At 37.2% G+C, this 20482-nt stretch overlaps 1 protein-coding gene across 1 annotated transcript in view; it reads left to right on the forward strand.

The window, feature by feature from the left end:
* Window positions 1-20482, forward strand: part of CPED1 (cadherin like and PC-esterase domain containing 1) — a 143770-nt gene that overhangs the window by 66687 nt on the left and 56601 nt on the right. The window contains exons 13-16 of the mRNA XM_071423728.1: window positions 4045-4112; window positions 4440-4484; window positions 6337-6523; window positions 7297-7465. Coding sequence (XP_071279829.1) covers window positions 4045-4112; window positions 4440-4484; window positions 6337-6523; window positions 7297-7465 — 469 coding nt within the window. The remainder of the gene's footprint in view (window positions 1-4044; window positions 4113-4439; window positions 4485-6336; window positions 6524-7296; window positions 7466-20482) is intronic.

Raw genomic sequence — 20482 nt, forward strand, 5'->3', positions numbered from 1 at the left:
GCCTTGATTAATCTTTTTTTCCCCCCAGCTTTGATGAGTTTGTATATCAGAACACTTTCCCTGAATTTCTTCAGTTAAGGCCAGGCTGTTCAGTCAATTTATTTAAGGTTCTTATTTCTCTGACTGTGGAAATCTGGTATTTCCATTTATCAGATCTAGTGATTGCATAACTGACTGTTCAAGCAGACAAGAAATATATGGGAAAAGTAGTGACTTCTGACTGAGGTCTTGTAAAATTACTTCAGTCACTGATCATGACTCTATAGGATGAAGGCAGGATATAAAGATGTTTCCTAGTCTATATACTTTAAATCATTTCATCTATATGACTAGTGTTGAAACCTTATATGGTATTAGTGAACCCTCTGAATTCCTTCCACAGGAGAAGTAAGAAGAACTCTAGAAACTCATTTCAATAATGAAATAATTACAGCCTGGGTGAAAATTACCACCTTAGATATATAAGATATTACACCTAACTGTGTACTCTGAAAAAAAAATTCAGAATTTTTTATGAACTTTTTTCAACTCTATGCAGTTTATGCTTGTGATATGACTAGGACATACATAACTGCTGCCTTTTGGAATAGGGGCAGTGAGTTGTCATGGAAAGTATATTTGGCTACGTCAGATAGCATGGAAGAATCAGATTAGTGAATAAAGCTGACCCTTCTGTATCTGAAACAGACAAAAGACTAAGCAGGTCAAAAAGCTGCAAATGTTTTTTTTTAAATCAACAGATGTATTTGGAAAAGTGGTCCTAGCTTCTGATATGGAAGCCCTTTTTTAGGTCAAACTGGAAGTGTCAGCCCTCAGACTGAATTTGGGCTGAAAATACTTTTTTGGAATTCAACTTGGTCATGTCAATTACCTGGGAAGTCTGAGAAATTAACATGTTTTGTACTATGGGAGAGAAAAAAGGCAATGACAAAGGAAGACAAAGCTAAGATCACTGACCTAGAATGGGAGGAGTAAGAGGCAGAAGGAAGGAGGAATTGAGAGAGATAGTTGGATTAAGTGCCAGGAAATTAATCCCACTCTTGCATCTGAATCTTTTTATTTCACTTCTGAAAATCAGCACAAGGTATTTCATTTAAGGACCCAAATGCCCTCATGGAAACTGTGACTGAAGCCAAACAAACACTCTACAAAATAGAGAACTTATTTTGAAGAGAGAACTACATAACATCATCTAAGGAAAGAAAATTCATAACTCTACTGAATATTGAAATATGGTCTCAATCTTGAGTTTATAACCCGTCAAAAATTGCACCATTCACAACTAACATATCCATCAGAGACACCTAAAGTGACTAGTTTTTCCTCTTTTTATATTTAAATCTTGTGAAATAATCTATTTATACATCTCCTTCATTGCTTATGTCTGATTGCATAGACAATCAGAGCTATACTCCTATTGCTACTGTCAATCCTTTGCCTTTCTTGTTTGCTGAATCAGAGATTCCTAAAGAGCAGGCTCACAGTTAATAGTTTAGGATGTACACACTGGGAATCTTCTGCAAGGTGCATTTGATGAGCATGCACTCACCAAGGGCACTGACATACAGATATTAGTTTCATTGGAGCTAACTGCAAAGTGTGTAGGCAAAGAGCACCTCTGTACTTGACACCTCCAAGATACCTAAGTAAATATGGGGCCACTCAAACAGATCAAGGTCCTTTCTTGACTAACAGCATGTGAAGGAAAGGAGTCTGCAAAGCCCTCTGTATTAGGAGGAGCTTCATAAATGCATCATATCTCATTCTGCTGATTGCAAGGAGCTTGGACAAAGGAAAGCTTCATGGTGCTGATGATTAAAAAGCTTAGGCTGCAGCAGAGATAAATCATTGAACCACAGAGTCATTAATATTGGAAAGGCTTCTCTCATCCTATCACTTATGATGTGGGAGAATGACTCCACCTGGTACATCCTTGTTTCAGGGAGTTGTAGAGAGCGATAAGGTCTCCCCTGAGCCTGTTGTTCTCCTGACTAAACACCCTCACCTCACCGAGCCACTCCTCATAAGGCTTGTGCTGCAGCCCCTTCCCCAGCTTCATTACCCTTCTCTGGACATGCTCCAGCACCTCAATGTCTTTCATGTAGTGAGAAGCCAAAACTGAGCATAGGATTCAAGGTGTGACCTCACCAGTGCTGAGTGCAGGGGGACAATCACTGCCTCAGTCCGGCTGGCCATGTTGTAATCTGAGTATCTTTCTCTAATATGATTTCCAAATATTACATTTTGCTACCCTGCTGTAATCAGATATAGTTATTAAATGTCTCTTAATGCTGTCTGAAGTTAATTGCAGTCTCTACAGATTTGAGATTCATACAGGTCATGCTGTTCTTTTGTGAGCAGGGACCGTGTAGTTGTGGTGGCTCTCCTGCTGCACTCCTGAGGTGTTCTCTGACTAAACCAAGTCTGTCATTGCATAGAGTTAAGACATGTTGCTTTCACTGTAAAACAGGGTTTGGAACAATCAAGTAAAAAAGGAACAGCAGAGAGAAAAAATTAATTTTGTTCAGGTGTCATATGTACGAAGCAAAGCAACGCAGAGTCCCCCAGGCAGGTGCAAAGGAGAGCTGCTTTATTGCAAAAGCCAGGCCTTTTTAAGCAGCCAGGCCTTTATCAGTTACATAGTTTTAAATCATAACAAACATAATCCAACCAACCACCAAACACTATGGTGTGAACATGTAATGGTTATATAACTTGTTTTTCTACCTCTAAGTCAGTTGAGTCACTTTGGGATAGTCCTCTCCTACTTAGCTGAAGTAGCAGGCCTGAGCCATGAATTTACAAGGGTAACAAGGCCCTTATTTTATAAGGCTTTACCTATATGCAACAGTATTTGACAGATGTTAGCTTTTACTTCCCTGACAAGCAGAAAGAGAGGTGCAAAATTGCTTACAACTTGGAAAGCAAGCCCTCCAAGAGTTTGTTAAGTGTCTCCTTTGCAGTAGGTAATGAATTTGCATGGATTTAGGGTGGTTGTCCAGACACTGCAAGCTCGGAACTACATTTTCCTGCACATAGAGGTCTGCCAGCTGCTTCTTTCCTTATCTCATTGAGTTAATGCAGAAATCTGTTTTATCACTGGGCATTTTTTAATCACTGGACAGTTTACCTTTTTCCATGATGGACCTCAATACTGCTTTCAGAAGCTCCTGTTGAAACATCAGTAATGGATGATTGTACAAAACAGTATTGCCACCTCCCTTCCTTGGCACAGACAGTGGCTTTGTGTCCTTCAAAATCTGAGCTGCAGTATCCAGGAACAAGTTGCATTATGAGAACTTCTAAAGGAAACACTCAGAGGAAAACCAGTGGAAGCTTTAAGAAATGCTAACGGACCTCCAAAAAAGTCTTATCAGCTAGAGGGTTGAAGAGAAGCCTACTACATTTTTTTCTGCCATGCTACCAAAATTCTACTTGAAAGAAAAAATCTCCAGAGTTCACAGTATGGGCACCACTGACATCTTGATTATTTGTTGCAAATTACTCTGTCTTTTTTTCACAGAGATTTTACATATACACACACACACACACACACACAGGATTTGTTTTGAATTTCCAAACAAAGCAAAACACATAGAGGTTCCATTTTAGGGATTCATGCTAATGTTAGCACAGATAATCCCCTGGGGACATGCCTTCATTTTTATTTAATTCTTTTTGAACAAAGTCTAAATTTAATCTCAAGTATATGCAAAAAAAACCCTATTATAGAAGCAGTTAAGAGATACGGTTTATTTTCTCCTTGGCTACATCCACTGTTCCTTTTCCCAGCAATGCAACTATATTTCTTTTTTTTCTATTGATGTGATGTGCTGCCATGTGTTATGGAATGTGTGTTTTCTGTTACGTTCACTCACGTAATATCTCTAATGCTGGGAATATGAATCCAGAATGTTCATTTTTCTATGGAGAATACTAAAATACTGTGTGCCCTGGGATACCATAACTAAGTTTTTTGCAAAATATTTGATTGTTTCTGTTCCTTCAATTCATGTAGAAATATGTCTGCTATTGAATTGACAGGCAACTTTCTCAAGAAAATATGAGTCCTAAGCAGAATGTTCCTTCTGACTTCAGGAAGAATCATGAAGGTAAGGATTCAGAGTGAGATCATTTATATAGTATGTTTTTCCTATCTGTATTATTTCCTATTATTTAAATGTGGATTTAGATCACATTGCCTTGCATTCCAGCTGCAAAGTCTTTGCTTACTCCATATAAAAGACCAATTTCTTCCTTATCTTATGTAGGTTGCTAAGTGGGGCCCATGAGCAGCATTTGCAAGCCTAAAGTGAAGATTTCACACTGTAAAGAATAAAAATACATATCTCTTAAGAGTAAAAGACGATTACTTCTCCAATAGGACTGTAATCAGAGTGAGAACAGAAAATTATTAGCTGTTTCTGTTTATCTTTCAGCATTGCATTATTCCAGTAAGACTGGAGAAAGACAATGCAGTTATGGTAAGTAAAGGCCTTTCTAGAGCACAGAGGGGAAAAAAAATCTTGAAAAATTTTCTTGGGTTTCTCTACATTATCTGTAAGTGAATAGAGTATTTGTAGGCTTTTACTGAGAAAAAAAGGATTTTTAAGTATCAATAATGTTTATTCAAACTTAATAAATGGGCTGTTATATTAAATAAGCCTCAAAACTAAAATTAAACTTTGCTGTATGTGCACTTTAATGTGAGTATTCCAGAACTCATTGATCACTTGTCACATTTCAATAGACTTTTGCTCCCCCTCTTTCCAATAACCTCAGCATACATTTGTTCTTGTGGAAAAACCTTTAAACTTGTCTGGAGTTTAATCAGCTTTGTTTAAAGCTTTGTCTTCAGCTCAATAATGGAGTATTAAGGAGCTGCTTAAGAGATGAGGAGTTTTTCTAAAATATCTGCTTGTCAGAATACTTAATGTATTTTTAAAGATCTGTAAAGATGTAAAATATTTTTTTTTTGGTGGCAGCAATGCTTTCTGCTACCTTCCTCATTCTCAAATTATCCGAGGGGCTCGTTTGTAAATGTGAAGCCATTACTCTATGGTGGAAAGGTTTTGCTACCCACAAAAAAATGTCCCCTCAGCTGCTGATCTCATGCTGCCTCCAGGAACTATTGTTGTGCCAGATAGAGACCAGAAGTACTCCTGGGCTGGCTGAGTGGCATCACCATTCGAACTGCATGATCCTTTTATTTTAAAAATACCTAAATTAATTTTACTTGGAAATTCCTCCGCGTTTTTAAGCTAGCAGTGAGACAACATTTCTAAGTAAGGCATACACAGAATACAGAGAAATGTTTATACTCATCTATACTCATCAATACCTTCTCTGTGTCAATGTGTAAGTCTCTATTCCCTTACAAAGCTAGCCCAAATTCTGTTCTTTCATTGGAATATCTTCCCTTAAGTTTTAATCCATGCAAGAGAGTGCTCCAAGTGCCCTGTTTTGTTTCTCAGGGCAGATATTTCAAAGTAGAAATAAAAAAAATTTGCATCATTTTTGAGTCTTTTAGGCCACAAGATTTTTCAGCTATTACAGTAAGGGAGATTTCTATCTGTAATAGTTTCTGAAGTACCCAGTTTAAAACATGTACTAATGAATATATATTCATTATATAAAAAGCAGTTTTGTATGTGTTATACTGTAAATCTGAATCCAATAGACTGGATTAAAATATTTGTCATAAGTAGGTTGCCAGCAAATATTCTCATGAGTAATTTGGCAAACACTGTGAAATAAAGGACACATTTGAGCAAATAGGATTTCATTGTGGAGATTCATACACAGGAAAGAAGCTGGAATTTGTTGATATAGGAATTTTAATAAAACATTCTTCCGGCTGTACTCCAAATGACCCCATGGGTCTTGATATCTCCATGTGACTTGTTCTTATGAACAGTATGTCTAACTTTGATTTTTATTGGAAATTACACTTGTACATAAAGCCTGTACACAGCCTGGTACCTAAGCAGGTTATGAATTTTGGCCCACCTCTTCTTTAAATTTCAATTAACTAACTAGAGACAGATCTCCCAGATTTAATCCTTCCATTTTCAAAGGCTTACCCAGGCTTTGAGTTTTGTGACTAGGACTTAAGTGATTGGACACTGAATGTTTAAAATCCCTCCAAGGCCTACAGATTTCTCTCAAGTGCCATTACAAACTCCATTAAAACTTTGCAACAGGATTATGAGTCTCAAATCATTAGGCATTAAATATCTTGCCACTGTACATGGTATCAATCTGCCAGAAGTTGCATGTTGTTCCAAAATGTTCATTCAGTTCACTTTTTTTTTCTTTGATATCTTCTTGGAACAGATAAAGATACCCTATCTTATATCAGACAGATCTTCACCAGTCCACAGTTGGACTTGAATCCTCAGTTTAACCCAAAGATCAGAGAATACTATGCAGAAGTGCCATTTGACATGGTGACAGTGAAGATAGGAGCAGAACCCTCTAACTGTCAATGCCACGTACACCTCGACAACAAGAAAGGGCCAAGGTATGAGCAACAAAATATGAGTGTAAAAACTTAATTTTGGAAATATGTTATAATGTTCCAGAATTTTTTTTTGCTTCCAAGGCAGAAAAATTAAATCATTTAAATAAAATCATTAAATAATTTAAATGTCATTAAATTCTCCCCCCATATTTTCCCATTTTAGTATTAACCAAAGTTAACATGAAGTCAACATGAGTATATGTGAAAACCTCAAAGATTTCTTCCTTGCAGAATGAAAAAGAATAGCAAAATGTTCTTTACGCTGAAAAGTAAAAGCCCTGCATGTGCAGGTTCTGTGCCTTTCAGCATTTCTTTCCCTGCTAAAGGAAGAAGAGCACAGCTCAGCTTTGCTCTGGTCTGTCTCTCTGAGTAGTTTGTCTGGGAATACATCACATTTGGCTACTGGACAATTTCAGCACCTAGCTACACTTCTGATTGTATTTGTCTCCCTGCTGACTTCATCACAAATTTTGGCCTGCCAGGAATTATTGTCCCTAATGATTTCATTCACAGATTTCATGTCAGAATATTTGCCACTGTCACTGTTTTCACTAAATTTCAGTCTCAATATTTTTTCTTCCTGAAAGATCTTCAAATAGTTACAAATCCTATTTTACACTGTTTTTATTTAAAAACTCATGTATTTTGTAAAAGAAAGAAAACGTTAGAAGTAGCAGTCTCTAGGAGCAAGTAAAATTTAGCAGCCACAGATAAAAGAGTGTAAATCTTTGTTTCTAGTGCTTATTGCACTTCTTTCCTGTTTTGTCATACAGCATTGCTAACTACCCCCTTGGCCTTGGGTTGAACAAAGTCATCATTCTCTTAACGGATGATTCACAGCCCAGCCCTGAGATTGTGAGCAGCTACAGAATCACAATTTATCGAGAGGACCGCCCGAGCCTGCCTTTGTTTGATGACTACATGATGTGTGGCTTTGTGCAGGTATTATCTCTGCATTCTTTTGCTATACACATTAATGGGAATAGCTGGTTTCTGTTCATCCCATGGTATAAATTAGTTTTTGTTGAGATTATCTGAAATTCAGCATTTCTGCAACATTTTGAATATAAAAGGCAAGCCCAGCATAAGTACCTGTTACCATGCATTTGAGAGCTCCAGGTTAAGTAATCTTTACCTTGGTCAGCCAAAACTTTCTTATGACTTTTCATAACTGTCTTTCTCTGACATTGGAGCCATGGAAATCCTTTTACCAGGAAAGATATTTCTTACCACAGTCCATTTATCAGTGTTCAAGACAAATGCTGCTACATAATTTATGAAGGAAAACTGTTTATTCTAGATCAATAAACACAAGAAAAAAAAAGCCTCACTCATAATTCCAAAGGAAGGGATGACTGTTGCTTACATCACATTTATCCAAATACAATTTGGGAATGCACATAATTTACTGCCAACAAATAGCAGTCCTTAGGAAGGAGTGGGTCTGTTGAATGAAAAAAGGAGCAGTCTATCCAATGTGGCTTAATAAAGGCTGGGAAAGGGGAGTTCAGACTAAATTAGACTCCAAAATGGAAGAAAGCTAGTGAAAGTAACAGTGAAGATACCAGTTGGTGAAACTATAGTGATAAAAGTATTATGCATAAGAGAGAAAACCTGGGACACATGCTGGATCAGAGTTGTTTGTATTCCAGAGTTTGAAGACTAAATCTTGGCTGCTGCTTGATATGATGGGCAAAGATAAACCAGGCAGTTCAAAGCAGGAAGTGACATTATAAATGGTAATCACTGGCAGTGCATTTTTCTTTGGAATTTTAGGCAGATTAAAAGGATTGATGGGTTCGTTCCAGAGCATCCAGGAGTAAAATATTTTGTCACAATTAATTCTGTAACCAGGAAGCAGAATTTTCAAAGCTATTGTGTTGAAAGTGTCATGCTTGTTCATGTCAGATATCTAATCCTATCTTTATTTATTTTCTCTATGAAGATCTTAGTATATTCTTTAGCAAAACTTGTTTCCGTTCCCTGGTTTCTTTCCATATACTGCAGAAGAGGTTAGGAGACCGGGATAGAAGGCAGAGCATTTATATGGTGGGGATTTTGTTTTTCTTGTGGAGAAATAAGCACTAGGGCTTAAAACAGGAGTCAAAGAGATTATAAATGTTGATAGCAAATTCTATGTTGACAATAATTATCTCGATCTGCAAATCAGGGCTGCCAGAGAAAATGTAGGTAGTAGTCATAGTGCACTGACTGCTGACCTGAATACCTGATTATGGTGTTGTCTGGCCCTCCACCTATTCTCTGTCTCTTCTCTTAGACTTCTCTTACAAGCTCAAAAGGTCAAGGACCATCTTCTTACTATTTGCACTGACTCAACCCTACATCTAGTAGTTGCTAAAATAAAATAATAATAATAAACACATATAATAGCTGAGATTTCAGTTCAGTTGTACAGCAACCTGCTTGACATCTTAAGTATGACATTATGAAAAGAGCAGTAAGCTGAACTAGAGTTATATTACTAGGAGAACACACTGTCCTGGAAAGATGTGAGGAAAGTTCTTTTTGTTTCCTTATTTGGGACAAGTATCTGAGTGTAGGAACAGGAATTCAACCTCAAAAATATCTTCTGGCATAAGAGTTTACACTGCTGTTAATGTTTTGTGATACCGTTTATGAGACTGAGTGTGAATCTTTGAAGCACTGTGAAGGCAAAGAGATCTAGACTGATAAAAATGAGAAGTGTTTTAGAAATTTCTTTTGATTGAGCTTGGTTTTCTGCTCCTCTGTGAATAACTACTCTCTAACTAATACAGTTGTTCAGAGCTAGGGATGACTTCAGGAGTTTAGAGTAAAAATGAGATGAAAAGCATTCTTGTGGTATCTAATAAGCACTGTGAAGATACAGTATGAGATTCTAAAACAACTTTCAGATATGTTAGAGGCAAATTTATCAGAGAGTGTCTTTAAAAAACAAACAAAGGCTTAAGCTGGAGATAGAAATGGCATTCTAAAACATTTAAAAGGCATTTTTTCTATTTTCTAGAACAGAATGTATTGCCTATTGCTTACAATGATTTTTTTATCAACACAAAACTCAGACCTTAAACAGCATCATTACATTTTGCTCTTCATACCAGAGAAAATTATGCAGCCTTGCAGAGCCAGTTTGATATACCCTCATCAGTGGCATGAATACTTGTTCTCTTAATAATGAAACCCTGTTTTAGGAGAAAAAAGATAAATCAACATGAGCTGATGGAATCTTTGGACACTTGGACACTTGACTAGGCACAAGTGGAATCACACATGAGGAGAGAAAGGCCACTGATAGTGGTGTGGTCTTTCTCATAGAAGGGTTCAGTTAAAATTTTAATCCAGCAGCTTTTTTTCCTCACTTTCTTTTATGTTTAATCTCCTTAGGATATTCAGGTTTCATTGCAAGATGATACTATAAGAAACCTTACAATAAAAAGACAGAGTGTGGGCTGTGGTTTCCAACAGTCTAGCAATTCTTATGCAGTTGAATAATCCTGGGTTAATTTCAAGGTATCGAGTTGAGAAGTGTGTGGTTCCAAGCCTTGCAACCCCTAAAAAGGGAAAAAAACATTGTCTCCTGTACTTTTTGATAGCAGCTGTAATATCCCCATTAAAACCAAATTAGTGGAGGATAAACTGTCATCTCACAATAGCACCTTCAGCAGATTTGCTTGCCTTCCATTCTGTGTTCTGTAGTTTGACAGTATTGTTTGGACTGCAAATGGAGAGGTTATTGATTTTTTCTTGAACTTTATTTTTTGCAATTGTTGACAATATTCAAATTAAGTCTCCTTGAAAGAAGTGGTGCCATTTCATTATCACCTCTGAAACTGTGATATGGAAGATAGTCAAAATCCAAGGCAGTCAGCAGAAAAACCAGTGAGCTCTTAAGACAGAGTTATCAGCATCACTCTCAAGTGAAAGATCCCAGACTAGGTACTTTATACTGTCATAAAGGATAAAATATTTTATTCATTCTTGCACTACCCATTATCTTTAAAATGCAAACAGATCTATCTGTGCCTCACTTGAAATGTGTGGATGCTGCCTCTAATTGTTAATATTTGCCTAACTGCAATCATGGGGATTAACTACTGATGTGCTTAGGGAACCTTTTTTGACCCTGTGAACTTCTGTATCTATTTGTACCTACAGTGTCCTGTTGCCACATGACTTGTGTTGTTTCTTTGTTTGGACAGTTGGTGGGTTGTGGGTGAGTTTGGGTTTTTGGTTTTTGTTGTATTTTAATAATACAGATATTTATTTGGGTTTGTGTTTATATTGAAAGCAATGGATAGCTAATGCTATATTTTATAGCACAGTGTGTTTCATTCTCTTTCATTTTCTTTTGTGCATTTGTACGTTTGATTCCAAAATCAGTGCAGTGCAGTGGGCTGATGTTCTGCCTGTCCTACAGCTTTTGCAGATCTGAAAGAACAAACTTACAGAACAGCTTCAAAAACTTTCCTGATTTTTATAGAACATCTTATTCTTATGTATTATTATCTCTTGTATTTTTGTAAATCCTTTTATCATATTCTTTTCCTGATAGCTTAAGAAGCCCAACAGAGCTTATGATGAGATACCGGCATAACATTGCTGACATATAGCACTAAACAGCTGCAATGCAGCTGGAAACAAGATGCTAGCAACAACATATTTATTTCTCTGTCTGTCTACTAAACTTCCATTGATCAAAAAGCAATTAAGACCTAAGACTAGCATATTAACTATATTTAACTTTTGTATAAACTTTTTGGAGTAGAGATAAAAAAAATCTTTAGAAAGAAAGAAGCCTTAAAAAAAAATAAAGGACATAATTTCATTTTTGTGTTCAGGAGAGAGAATACCTAAATGAGAATACCTATTTTTTTTCAGCTCAAGTTATACATTTCCAAAGGAAAATAGAATGGTTTTACTTTGTTTTAAACTGTGTGCTGTTGCCATTGCAAAGCTTTTCATACCAGAGAGTAGAAGTAAAACCTGTCAATTATAGAAACACGTATTAACTCTTTGCCTAGTACCTTCATGCAAAGATTTTAAAAACCTTGCAAATATTAAATAATGTAAAAAAAAAAAACCCAACAAAAACAACCAAACAGCTTAGGAGAGAAACAAAGACCTTCTCCTGTAGTAGGACAGGCTGGATGCACACTAGTCCCTTCTGAATCTCCCATTAGCTTCATTAGATTCAGTGAGACCACCCTTACAAATGACCCATCTCTTCTGTCCTAAGGACATTGTAAATGCTATGAACAGACTCTTGGGTTTTGCTGGGGTTTTGTAGCAGCAGCTGACCCTCTTAGCAGTTCTGAATTTGAGTGTTTTGCTTGAAAAGGCATGGAAAATGCATCTCTGGAACTACAGTCCAATTATATCAGCAACCAGACTGTATGTTATTTGAAAATTTAGCTTACTTCCCTTTTAGAGGAAAAAAAGACAGTCCATTATAGGAGCAATCATGCGTTGCATCTGCCTGCCTTCTCAGGTATAGAGCTGGTGAAAATTTTTTTTTTAGTGGTTTTCAATTTTTCAGAAAACAACATAAAAATGTCCCAGACATCAAAAAACTAGTTTTAGTGGGTTTTTGTTGGTGGTGGTGTTATTCAAAAGAGGATGTTTTGATTCAGTGAGGACTATTTGACTTAAAATTTTTAGCATTCAGAATTTGTATTGGTGCAACTGTTAGATATTTTATCCATTGTGTAGCCCAGAATGCTAATTGTTTTCAAGGAGGCAGTGGCTGGGACAACCAAAAAGCTCACTCATTAGATCTGAAATAGCCAAGTCTAAATTTTCCTCAGAAACACTGGTGAGAGCACAGTATGACAGTAATGTTTTCCAGGAGTAATGCCAACTTAAGCATCCCTTTCGCTGCCTGCAGCTACTCATGAACCAGATGGGAAAACTTTTTTAAGATGAACTAGCTTCTAGGATAAGGTTGTCATTCTCTCTATATGAACACCGGGGAGGGGGCAGAAATGAGCTGCTGAGCACAGAAGGAGGGTTAGTGGGTGCTGTTAAGACAGCTTTTTTTTCTTCATGAAAGAAATTCACATTGAGATTGTGTTTAAAGCTCTTGCTGGTTTTAAATGAACAGGAGCTTCATGTTCAAAAATGGTAAAAGTGATTTATGGGTGAAAACACACAAAACACTAGAAGTACTTTTGCATTGCTATTAACCTATAAATTATTTTGTTTCTGTATGACTGCAACCCACTTTCCAGGGAAAACAAAGTGAGGTTCACATAGCCTTGAGGAGCAAATACGTAGCAAATTGAACATGTGTTAAATTGACAGCAGTTCAGGTGAAAGGCACAAAATAGAGAGCTAATAGAGAGAGACTGCCATAAAAAGAAGGCTGAGGTCTTACATCTTCAACTGCTGTATGTCAACATGGTTCAATTAATTTCAGGGAGCAATTCCAAGTTATACTGATTGAATACCTGTCCTGACAGAAATATACAGTTGAATTCTTTCCATTATATATGCCAGGCAATACTTATGAGTGAATTCACTTGCATAAAACTGCTGAATTTTTTAGTGATTTTCCTAAAAATCTATGTCAAACAACATCTTAGAATAATCTAGAAAACTACTTGAAGGTGTTTTTAAGTATTTAAAGATCAAGGATTGTTTAATCACCATTCACTGTAAGTATAAACTGAACAAAGACCTAAATTTAATAACACAACCTGGTGCTTTTAAAAAGTATATTTAAGATGATGCAGAAGGGAGAGATGTAAATAATAAATACACTTAGCTAATTTTCATGTAGAGGGTTAATTTGTGTATGTATCTCAGAGCAAACTTTGTAGAGTCAGCATGTTCTGTCTTTGCCAACATCTATACTGCTGGGGAGAGAAGGCTTACCACATTTTCTTAATTATACCAGAGACTTTTGTGATGATTTAAAGCATCACTCTGTAGATGAGTCAGAGGAACAATTAACAATTGTGATGGATATTCTTTACATTTATGTAGTTCTGTTCTGAGATCCTTCTGGATCTCAGAACCAGGATGTTGCTGTTAGGCTGACATCTTCATCAGCAGCCAGCATCTGCTGCTTTAAGGAAATGTCCCAAAACCACAGCAGAGCATAGATCCATCATCTGAAGGAATTAATATAATGTTCTAGGAGTCAAGCTCATCTTTCACCTACAAAGTTAACTTCATAGACAGTCTGCACTATCATCTGGTAGTCACAAGTTCACATAATCAGTGCTCTCTGTGGAACATCTGTTGCACTCTGAAGAGGCCACACAGAGAAATGGGCACAACTTGGGAATAAAATGGAAAAGAATAGCAAAAGAATGAGTCTGTATGTGCTTCTATTTAGGCATCTCCTGCTCTGAGCATGGAATAAAAATTTATAGTTTTATTCTGTATTTCCAGTAGACTGTGCCTGACTAGGATCATCATCTTCCTCTCCAATACTTTGGGGATGCCACATTACAGAGCCCAAACTTTAAGGCTCAAGTTCATATTGGCACCAGCTGCCTAGAGAAAAGTTTACAGTCTTCCAGTTTACAGTATTTTCCTTACACTCCTGATTTTATACTTGTTGTGCTTAGTCTTCTCTATGTAGCTAAGTTTCCTGTTAATCATGTGATTCAAGATTAATACCAGATACCCTCCAGGAAATGTTTCCAGAAGTTTCAGGCAGAGACTGAAGAGAGTGGATGTTTCCATGTAGCAGCAGCTACATTTGTCATTATTACAGTGCACTGTACTTGGGAAGTGGTGTGTTACACAGATTACTGATGGATAAATTGCTTTGAGACAATCCGTATGAATACTGATTCAATGACTCAACAATTATGAGCCAATAGTCACTGGGATGACACCAAAGAACTAATTTGGTTTATAATCATTAGGCAGAAGAAATTTTAAGTTGCTATAATAATTAGGCCTTAAAGATTGAGAATTTTATCGGCAGCTTTCAGCCTTAGTTTTTCCAATGTTCCTTTTCCTTGGTTGGCACTCTTGTGGATAAGAACTTCTTAAGTCAGGAGTGATATCCCTCTGCAGCACCACTGAATCAATTGACACTACTAGAGTTGTTTGTAGCACCTCCTACCTCAGCAGTGGGAAATTTAGTATCTCCTACCATTCTTTTCTTCTTTTATGTGTTTGTAATTTAGCACAGTCCTTCTAGGAGCATCCCACCCTCCTAGATACTCAGTTAGGTGACTCCTGACTTGAATTGTTATTTTGCTGGTTATGCTGCCACAGAAAAATGTCTTTAGTAGAAAATTATATGATAAAAGATAAACCTCAACGACCTGACAATTCCATTCTTTTGTGTGCTCAGGCTGTTCTCCCCTTCCATACAATTACTGATGTAATCCCAAGAGTGTGCATGACACAATGAAGATAGAGAAGATGAAGATCTGCCCATAAACTAGCCAAGGAGAAGCTCATAATTGCTTAACTAAAAATAACAGGGAGTTAAATTGTGACCTGTATGATTGCAACTGGTGAACAAAATCTCACTGGTGTTAGTGGGATGTATGGTTGGACATTTCAGCCTTACAATAGCTGCTCCCTGTGGTGCTGCAGGATGGGGAGATGCTGAGGCAGATACAGGGCTGTGGGTGCAGATTTTGTAGATACACTGCTATCTCTGAGCCCATGACAGACTGCTAGTACAGACTGGAAGAGATCCAGGTTTTTCTGATTCCTTGCCTTTAAACTAAGGATTAAAATGTCTTTTTAAATAATAGCAGCAAATCACTGTGGGTGGCTGTGAAAGGAGACAGATGACAGTAAATGCTGGGTAGGCAATTTTGCTCCTGGGAGAACACTGTTCTCTGGAAGAGTTTATCAAAAAACCTATTTTTATATAATTTTTGTCAGCTATGTGGTTTTTTGTTTGTGCTAAGTTATCAGACAATCATCCCACATATCTAGATTTTCAGTTATGGTTCTTGTTTGCTCTTATTTTTGATGTTTTTAATATAATACAGGTCCAGTAACACTACTGGAATCAATTACATTTTGCTAGAGAACTGGTAGCACTAACTTTTGCAAAAGATTCCTCATACCACAGACTTTTTTTGCGCTCATTTTTGCTTCCCCCCTCTGCCCTACACAGTAATTTCTCCATGCATTGCTGCATTGTGGTGCAGTTCAGGCAGAGAGCTATAGCTTGGTGGACTGATGGCCCTTTAGGGAGAAAAGGGAGCCACATGCTGAGCTCAGGTCAACCTGAGGCCAAGAGAAAGAGTCTTTGTAGGGGTCCTGGCCCAGCCTGACTAGTTGGATTGCTTCCTTCTGGCTGTTCCAGAAAGGCACTGCTGGAGCCAGACACTGGACAAGCAGAGGCAGGTTCTTGAGTCATGCCCTGTGTTGTACTGATGATATTTCCTTGTGAAGGCACCTGAGATTCTGGAGAGGAACAGATGATGTACTTGAGGACTCTGTCTCCTCTCCCTCTACCAGCTGCTGTTGTTCCATGATTCCACAGGGAACCTAGCTTAGCTGTCTTAATCACCATGTTGAGTCAATTTGCATTGCCTACATTGACTAGGCTCAATTAGGAAGGTAGAGTGAAGCCCATAATCTCTTGATGCTTCCATTTCCAACTATGCAATATCAGGACTTAAAAATTAACTGCTCAGTAAAGCATAAAGTCTTACAGATCTTTGAATGAGCCACATAAGTATGACAACTTGAAAGTTTGAGTGTAGCAGTGCTCCTTTACAAGTTCTAGAAATTGCAATGACATTTATAAGTACAATAGTTGAAGGGGTAGGGAAGAAGAAGGGGTCATCCAAAGTTTCTGAACTGAAATATTTAGCTTATGTTTTGGGTAAATAGCTGTTTCAATGTTTGCAGTCTGTCAATGTATTGAATTCTGCCTGATTCATAAAGAGAAAGTTCATTAATTAGAAATAACTTGCACGGTATGACAGCACACAAAGTATTACAAGCATGATCAGACTGCCACTTTATAAATCACAGACAAACCAGTACAGGCATATGGGTGAAGTATTTGCAAAGTATATGTTGAGCATAAATCTATGGGATTTTTATAAATGGTCATTTCAGTTTGTACTGAAGCAAAAGTTGTAGTTAAGGTTAAACTTCAATAGCTTTGTGTGATACACCAGGGCTCTCTTGGTTGCATTTTTTTGGTGAATTGGTGAACTCACTAAAAGGCTGATGTGGCAGTGGAGTTAGGGGCTGTTTGTGCTGACTGTGCAAGCTGGTCTAAGTACAAGGAATAAACAAAGTGCCTGTGCTACTTGGCACCCAGGCCATTCCAGCTACATGCTAATGGAATATCACAATTTCTGGTACATGAGCTTCCTACTCTGCTAGACTTTCTGCCATGCTCCCAGACATATCCATGAGGGATGTATGCTAAAACTGTCTGGAGCCACTTTTGAGGTACACAGAAGCTGCATGTTCCTCATTTATACAGTTGTACACTCAGCTTTTCCAGTTCTGGGACTCTCCAAGTAGACTGTCATTTGGGTTTAGTAACAGCTTCTGTGCCCAATTTTGTGCTGTGTATAACAGTAAAAGAAGAGAAAAATATCCTTATTTTAGGGTAAAGGCTCCCTTTGGCTTCCTTGTAATTTTTATCTAACCTAACTAGACTTATTTCTTAACATGTAGGATCAAAAAATGAGGCTGTAGAAAAGAATATACCTCCTACTTCATCTCCAGAAATAATTTCTCATCTTTGATCACATTGGCTTTTGATGCTAGTGGAAATTATTGGTGGCATTTTGGCATTGCAAAGGTGTGAAGTGGAGGGTATAGGTTGTTATGAAGATATAAAGGGAAGTCTAATAAGTAATAGTAATTTCGTCATAAGTCTTAATAGCAATTTGTCTAGACTTTTAATGACAGTCATAAAATTCTGATTTGGTAAAATAAAAGCAAAAATTATAATTCTGCAATTCAGCCAAATGGCACAACAGAACAATGAAGAATGAAATGTTTCATTGCTGCACTGCATAAAGGCTGTCACCTCTTCCAGCTATACCATCACAATGTATGTTTGAAATGCAGATTGTTTTCCCTGTGTGCCATTTTAATAAAGAAGATGGGTGGGACATGACCAAAATCCTGCTGTGGGTCTCATGATCTCAAATAGAGGTTTCACCATTTTTTTTCTCCTTGAAAGGGCTGTGGATGCTGTGGCTCCAGGTGTCAGTAACTTACTCAGGCCACCACACAAAAAATGGGAAATGGGATAATTCCATATCTCAGTGAATACCTCAAACAAACCTGAAGATTTTATCACAAAATGGCTCAGTTCTTGAGTTCTGGGCCTATCCATGATAAAAGTGGGAAATTTGGTCACCCTTGTTAAGAAGCTTGAGAAATTGCATACTTCATGGACTGGAGGATTACAGAAGTATTTAGCTTAATTCATGTATGTCTCTTAACATCAGTCAGAAATAGTTGTACCTAGGTCACAGAAACCTAGATGTTTTGTAGTTTCATCTAGAAAAACGTAGGAAACTCAGAATCCAACTTCTTTTCTCAAACTTCAGAGGAAAAATAAGGAAGTCAGTGTTCTAGATTATTTTACTTTGTTCCTCAGTAGCTTCTTCTTATGGAATGTTCTTAATTGAGGTCCAAAATGGAATCCTAGCTGGCTTGTCAGATTCTTTTCTGTACACAGCTATAAATGTATGAAAAAGGCTTTATTGTTCTAAGGACTGCTGGTTTCTGCCTATGGTGCTCCTGAGTAAGATGGTAAAAGCTTCTTGCATGGATAATTACAGTTTAATTGGTCTGATTTTTTGTTTGTTTAACAACTTGATAAAGAGCAGTAAAACGAGTAATTGAAAAGCATATACTATGCAAGATGAATCTAACACCTGAAGGACAATCTTCTGCCAAAGTCAGGAAGCCAGTCCACCACTGTTCTTGCTCCTTTTGGATTCAAGGTAGGTATAAAACACAATCACTTATATAAAACAAAATTACCCATATATAACAAAGAAGAGACTCAGATTTGATACACTATTCATTGCTGAGAAAATCAGTTTCACAGTATAGATCCATTGCTATTTCTGTAGCTGTAAAATCTCTGTATTCTACAGAGAACTGTTACTCTCCTTACCTGGCCCTCTACAGTCTGTTTTTCAAAGCTGAAATCCAGGGCATTCATTATTGACAGTTGAATTGGTGTATTCTTTTCAGTTCACCTCATACACTGCTCTCAAATTCATCTGAAAATGTGAAATAGCCTGTTGAATTTTCCCCTTGATGATACCACAATAGATGTGAAAGAAGAGCCTTCAGCATAAGGCTTCCTAAGTGTTAACAGATCATGAAAATTGGCAACAACTGTTGTGCCGAGTATCATAACCTGCAAGAAGAAGGCCAGCAATTCCACAGTGATGAGAAGAGTACTTGGTGTTTGAACTGTGGTCACGTTTGCCTTTCAAGTCATTTGGGCCTCCATGCCACACTTTTCAGGAGAAGAAAGCTAATGCAGCTGCCTTTGTTAATCAGTCGGTATGACCTAGGCCCTCAGGGAGGCAGGCAAAGGCAGATATGTACTGAGACACACAATCCTTGCTGATTAACAGTGAAAGCTGGTAAAGTTACTCTCTAAGCCTGTCTGGCCCATCAGCTGCAGAAATGTAATTTAGATGATTATCTACATGCCCATTAAACCTTGTGACCCATCACTAGTCTGTTTGAAGTTTGCCTGCTTAAACTCGCTAATAGGAAGAATAGAAGGATTAACTGAGAGGTCATGAAATAAGAGAGCAGTAAAGAAGATGACAAAAGAGCAGAGAAAAACTTCCTACTGCATGTATTTGGTAAGGAGAAAGAACTACAGTACCATGATCATCTCAGCAGATACTGTTACTTTATGGAGCAAGCAAGCCATCTGGAATTCAGGCCATTTAATCCTTTGTGTGTGTGCTTTCAATCTATTTTATTTAGCTGCACAAATAAAATTAACTACCTGTGTGATGAATGTTGTCACATTAGGTGTTTACTAAACATAATGCAACATAAAAGAGTGTGGAAGGCTGGTGGACAGTAAGAGTTTCTGATTTTGTTCAGGGCTAGAGTGTGTAGATATAAACAAGGGAAAAATTTAAATCAAACACATCAGAGTAGCTGCACTCAGGTCAGCATCAAGTCCAGTCTTGTTTCCTTTAGGATAAGAAGCTCCAGCCATTACAGGTGCTTGTTAACTTAAGGATTATGAATGAAAATCATAACCAGTGGTCTATTTTTTATTTGGTCAAATTGAAATAAATATAAAAGTTTATAATAATCTGCCAAAATTATTTGCAGAATGTTGCAATGAAATTGGTGACCAGTTAAAACTAAATTCATAGAGAAAAGATGGGATGCCTTGCAGAAAACAGAGTGGAATACATGAGTACCTCAGTAAGGGTGACCTAGAGTCTGACTAGTTACTGGAAGAAAATGAGCTTGAACTTTAAATGGAGTCTTGAAGGTCATTTGCCTACTTTTATATATTTTACCACTCTTGAAATTAGTCCTTTGCCCTTTTGCTAAAGACAGGCTATTTGCTGAGAAACATTGGTTGAGGGGCATATTTTGCTGTATTTCAAAGAAGAAAAATCCATTCCTCTCATGCTACATTTGGATCCCTAGGTTTTGCAGTATTAGACCTCTTTACAAAGAATTATTGTGGTCTATTTTGCAATACTTTTGGTATATTTATTTATTTAGATTTTTTTAAATATCATTATGATTAAACATAGTTCTGTTTCTCATTTAATTGTATTGAATCAAGCATATTTTCCAGTTGTCTCAGACTGTTCATTTACATGTACAGCTCTGTATGAAACACAGCAATATGCTACTGGCAGTGTTCAGTGCTGTAGCAATTCATTTTAGAACCTGAGACTTTCCCCCCAGTGTTTTTAGTATTTTTGTATGATAATGCAAACTCAGATACCTGAAGCTAATGCCTGGACTTCATAATAAAATGCATAAATT

The sequence above is a fragment of the Agelaius tricolor genome, unplaced genomic scaffold (assembly GCF_023055355.1).
Source record: "Agelaius tricolor isolate 1412-34295 unplaced genomic scaffold, bAgeTri1.0.p SCAF_3, whole genome shotgun sequence".
Taxonomy (NCBI): Eukaryota; Metazoa; Chordata; class Aves; order Passeriformes; family Icteridae; genus Agelaius; species Agelaius tricolor.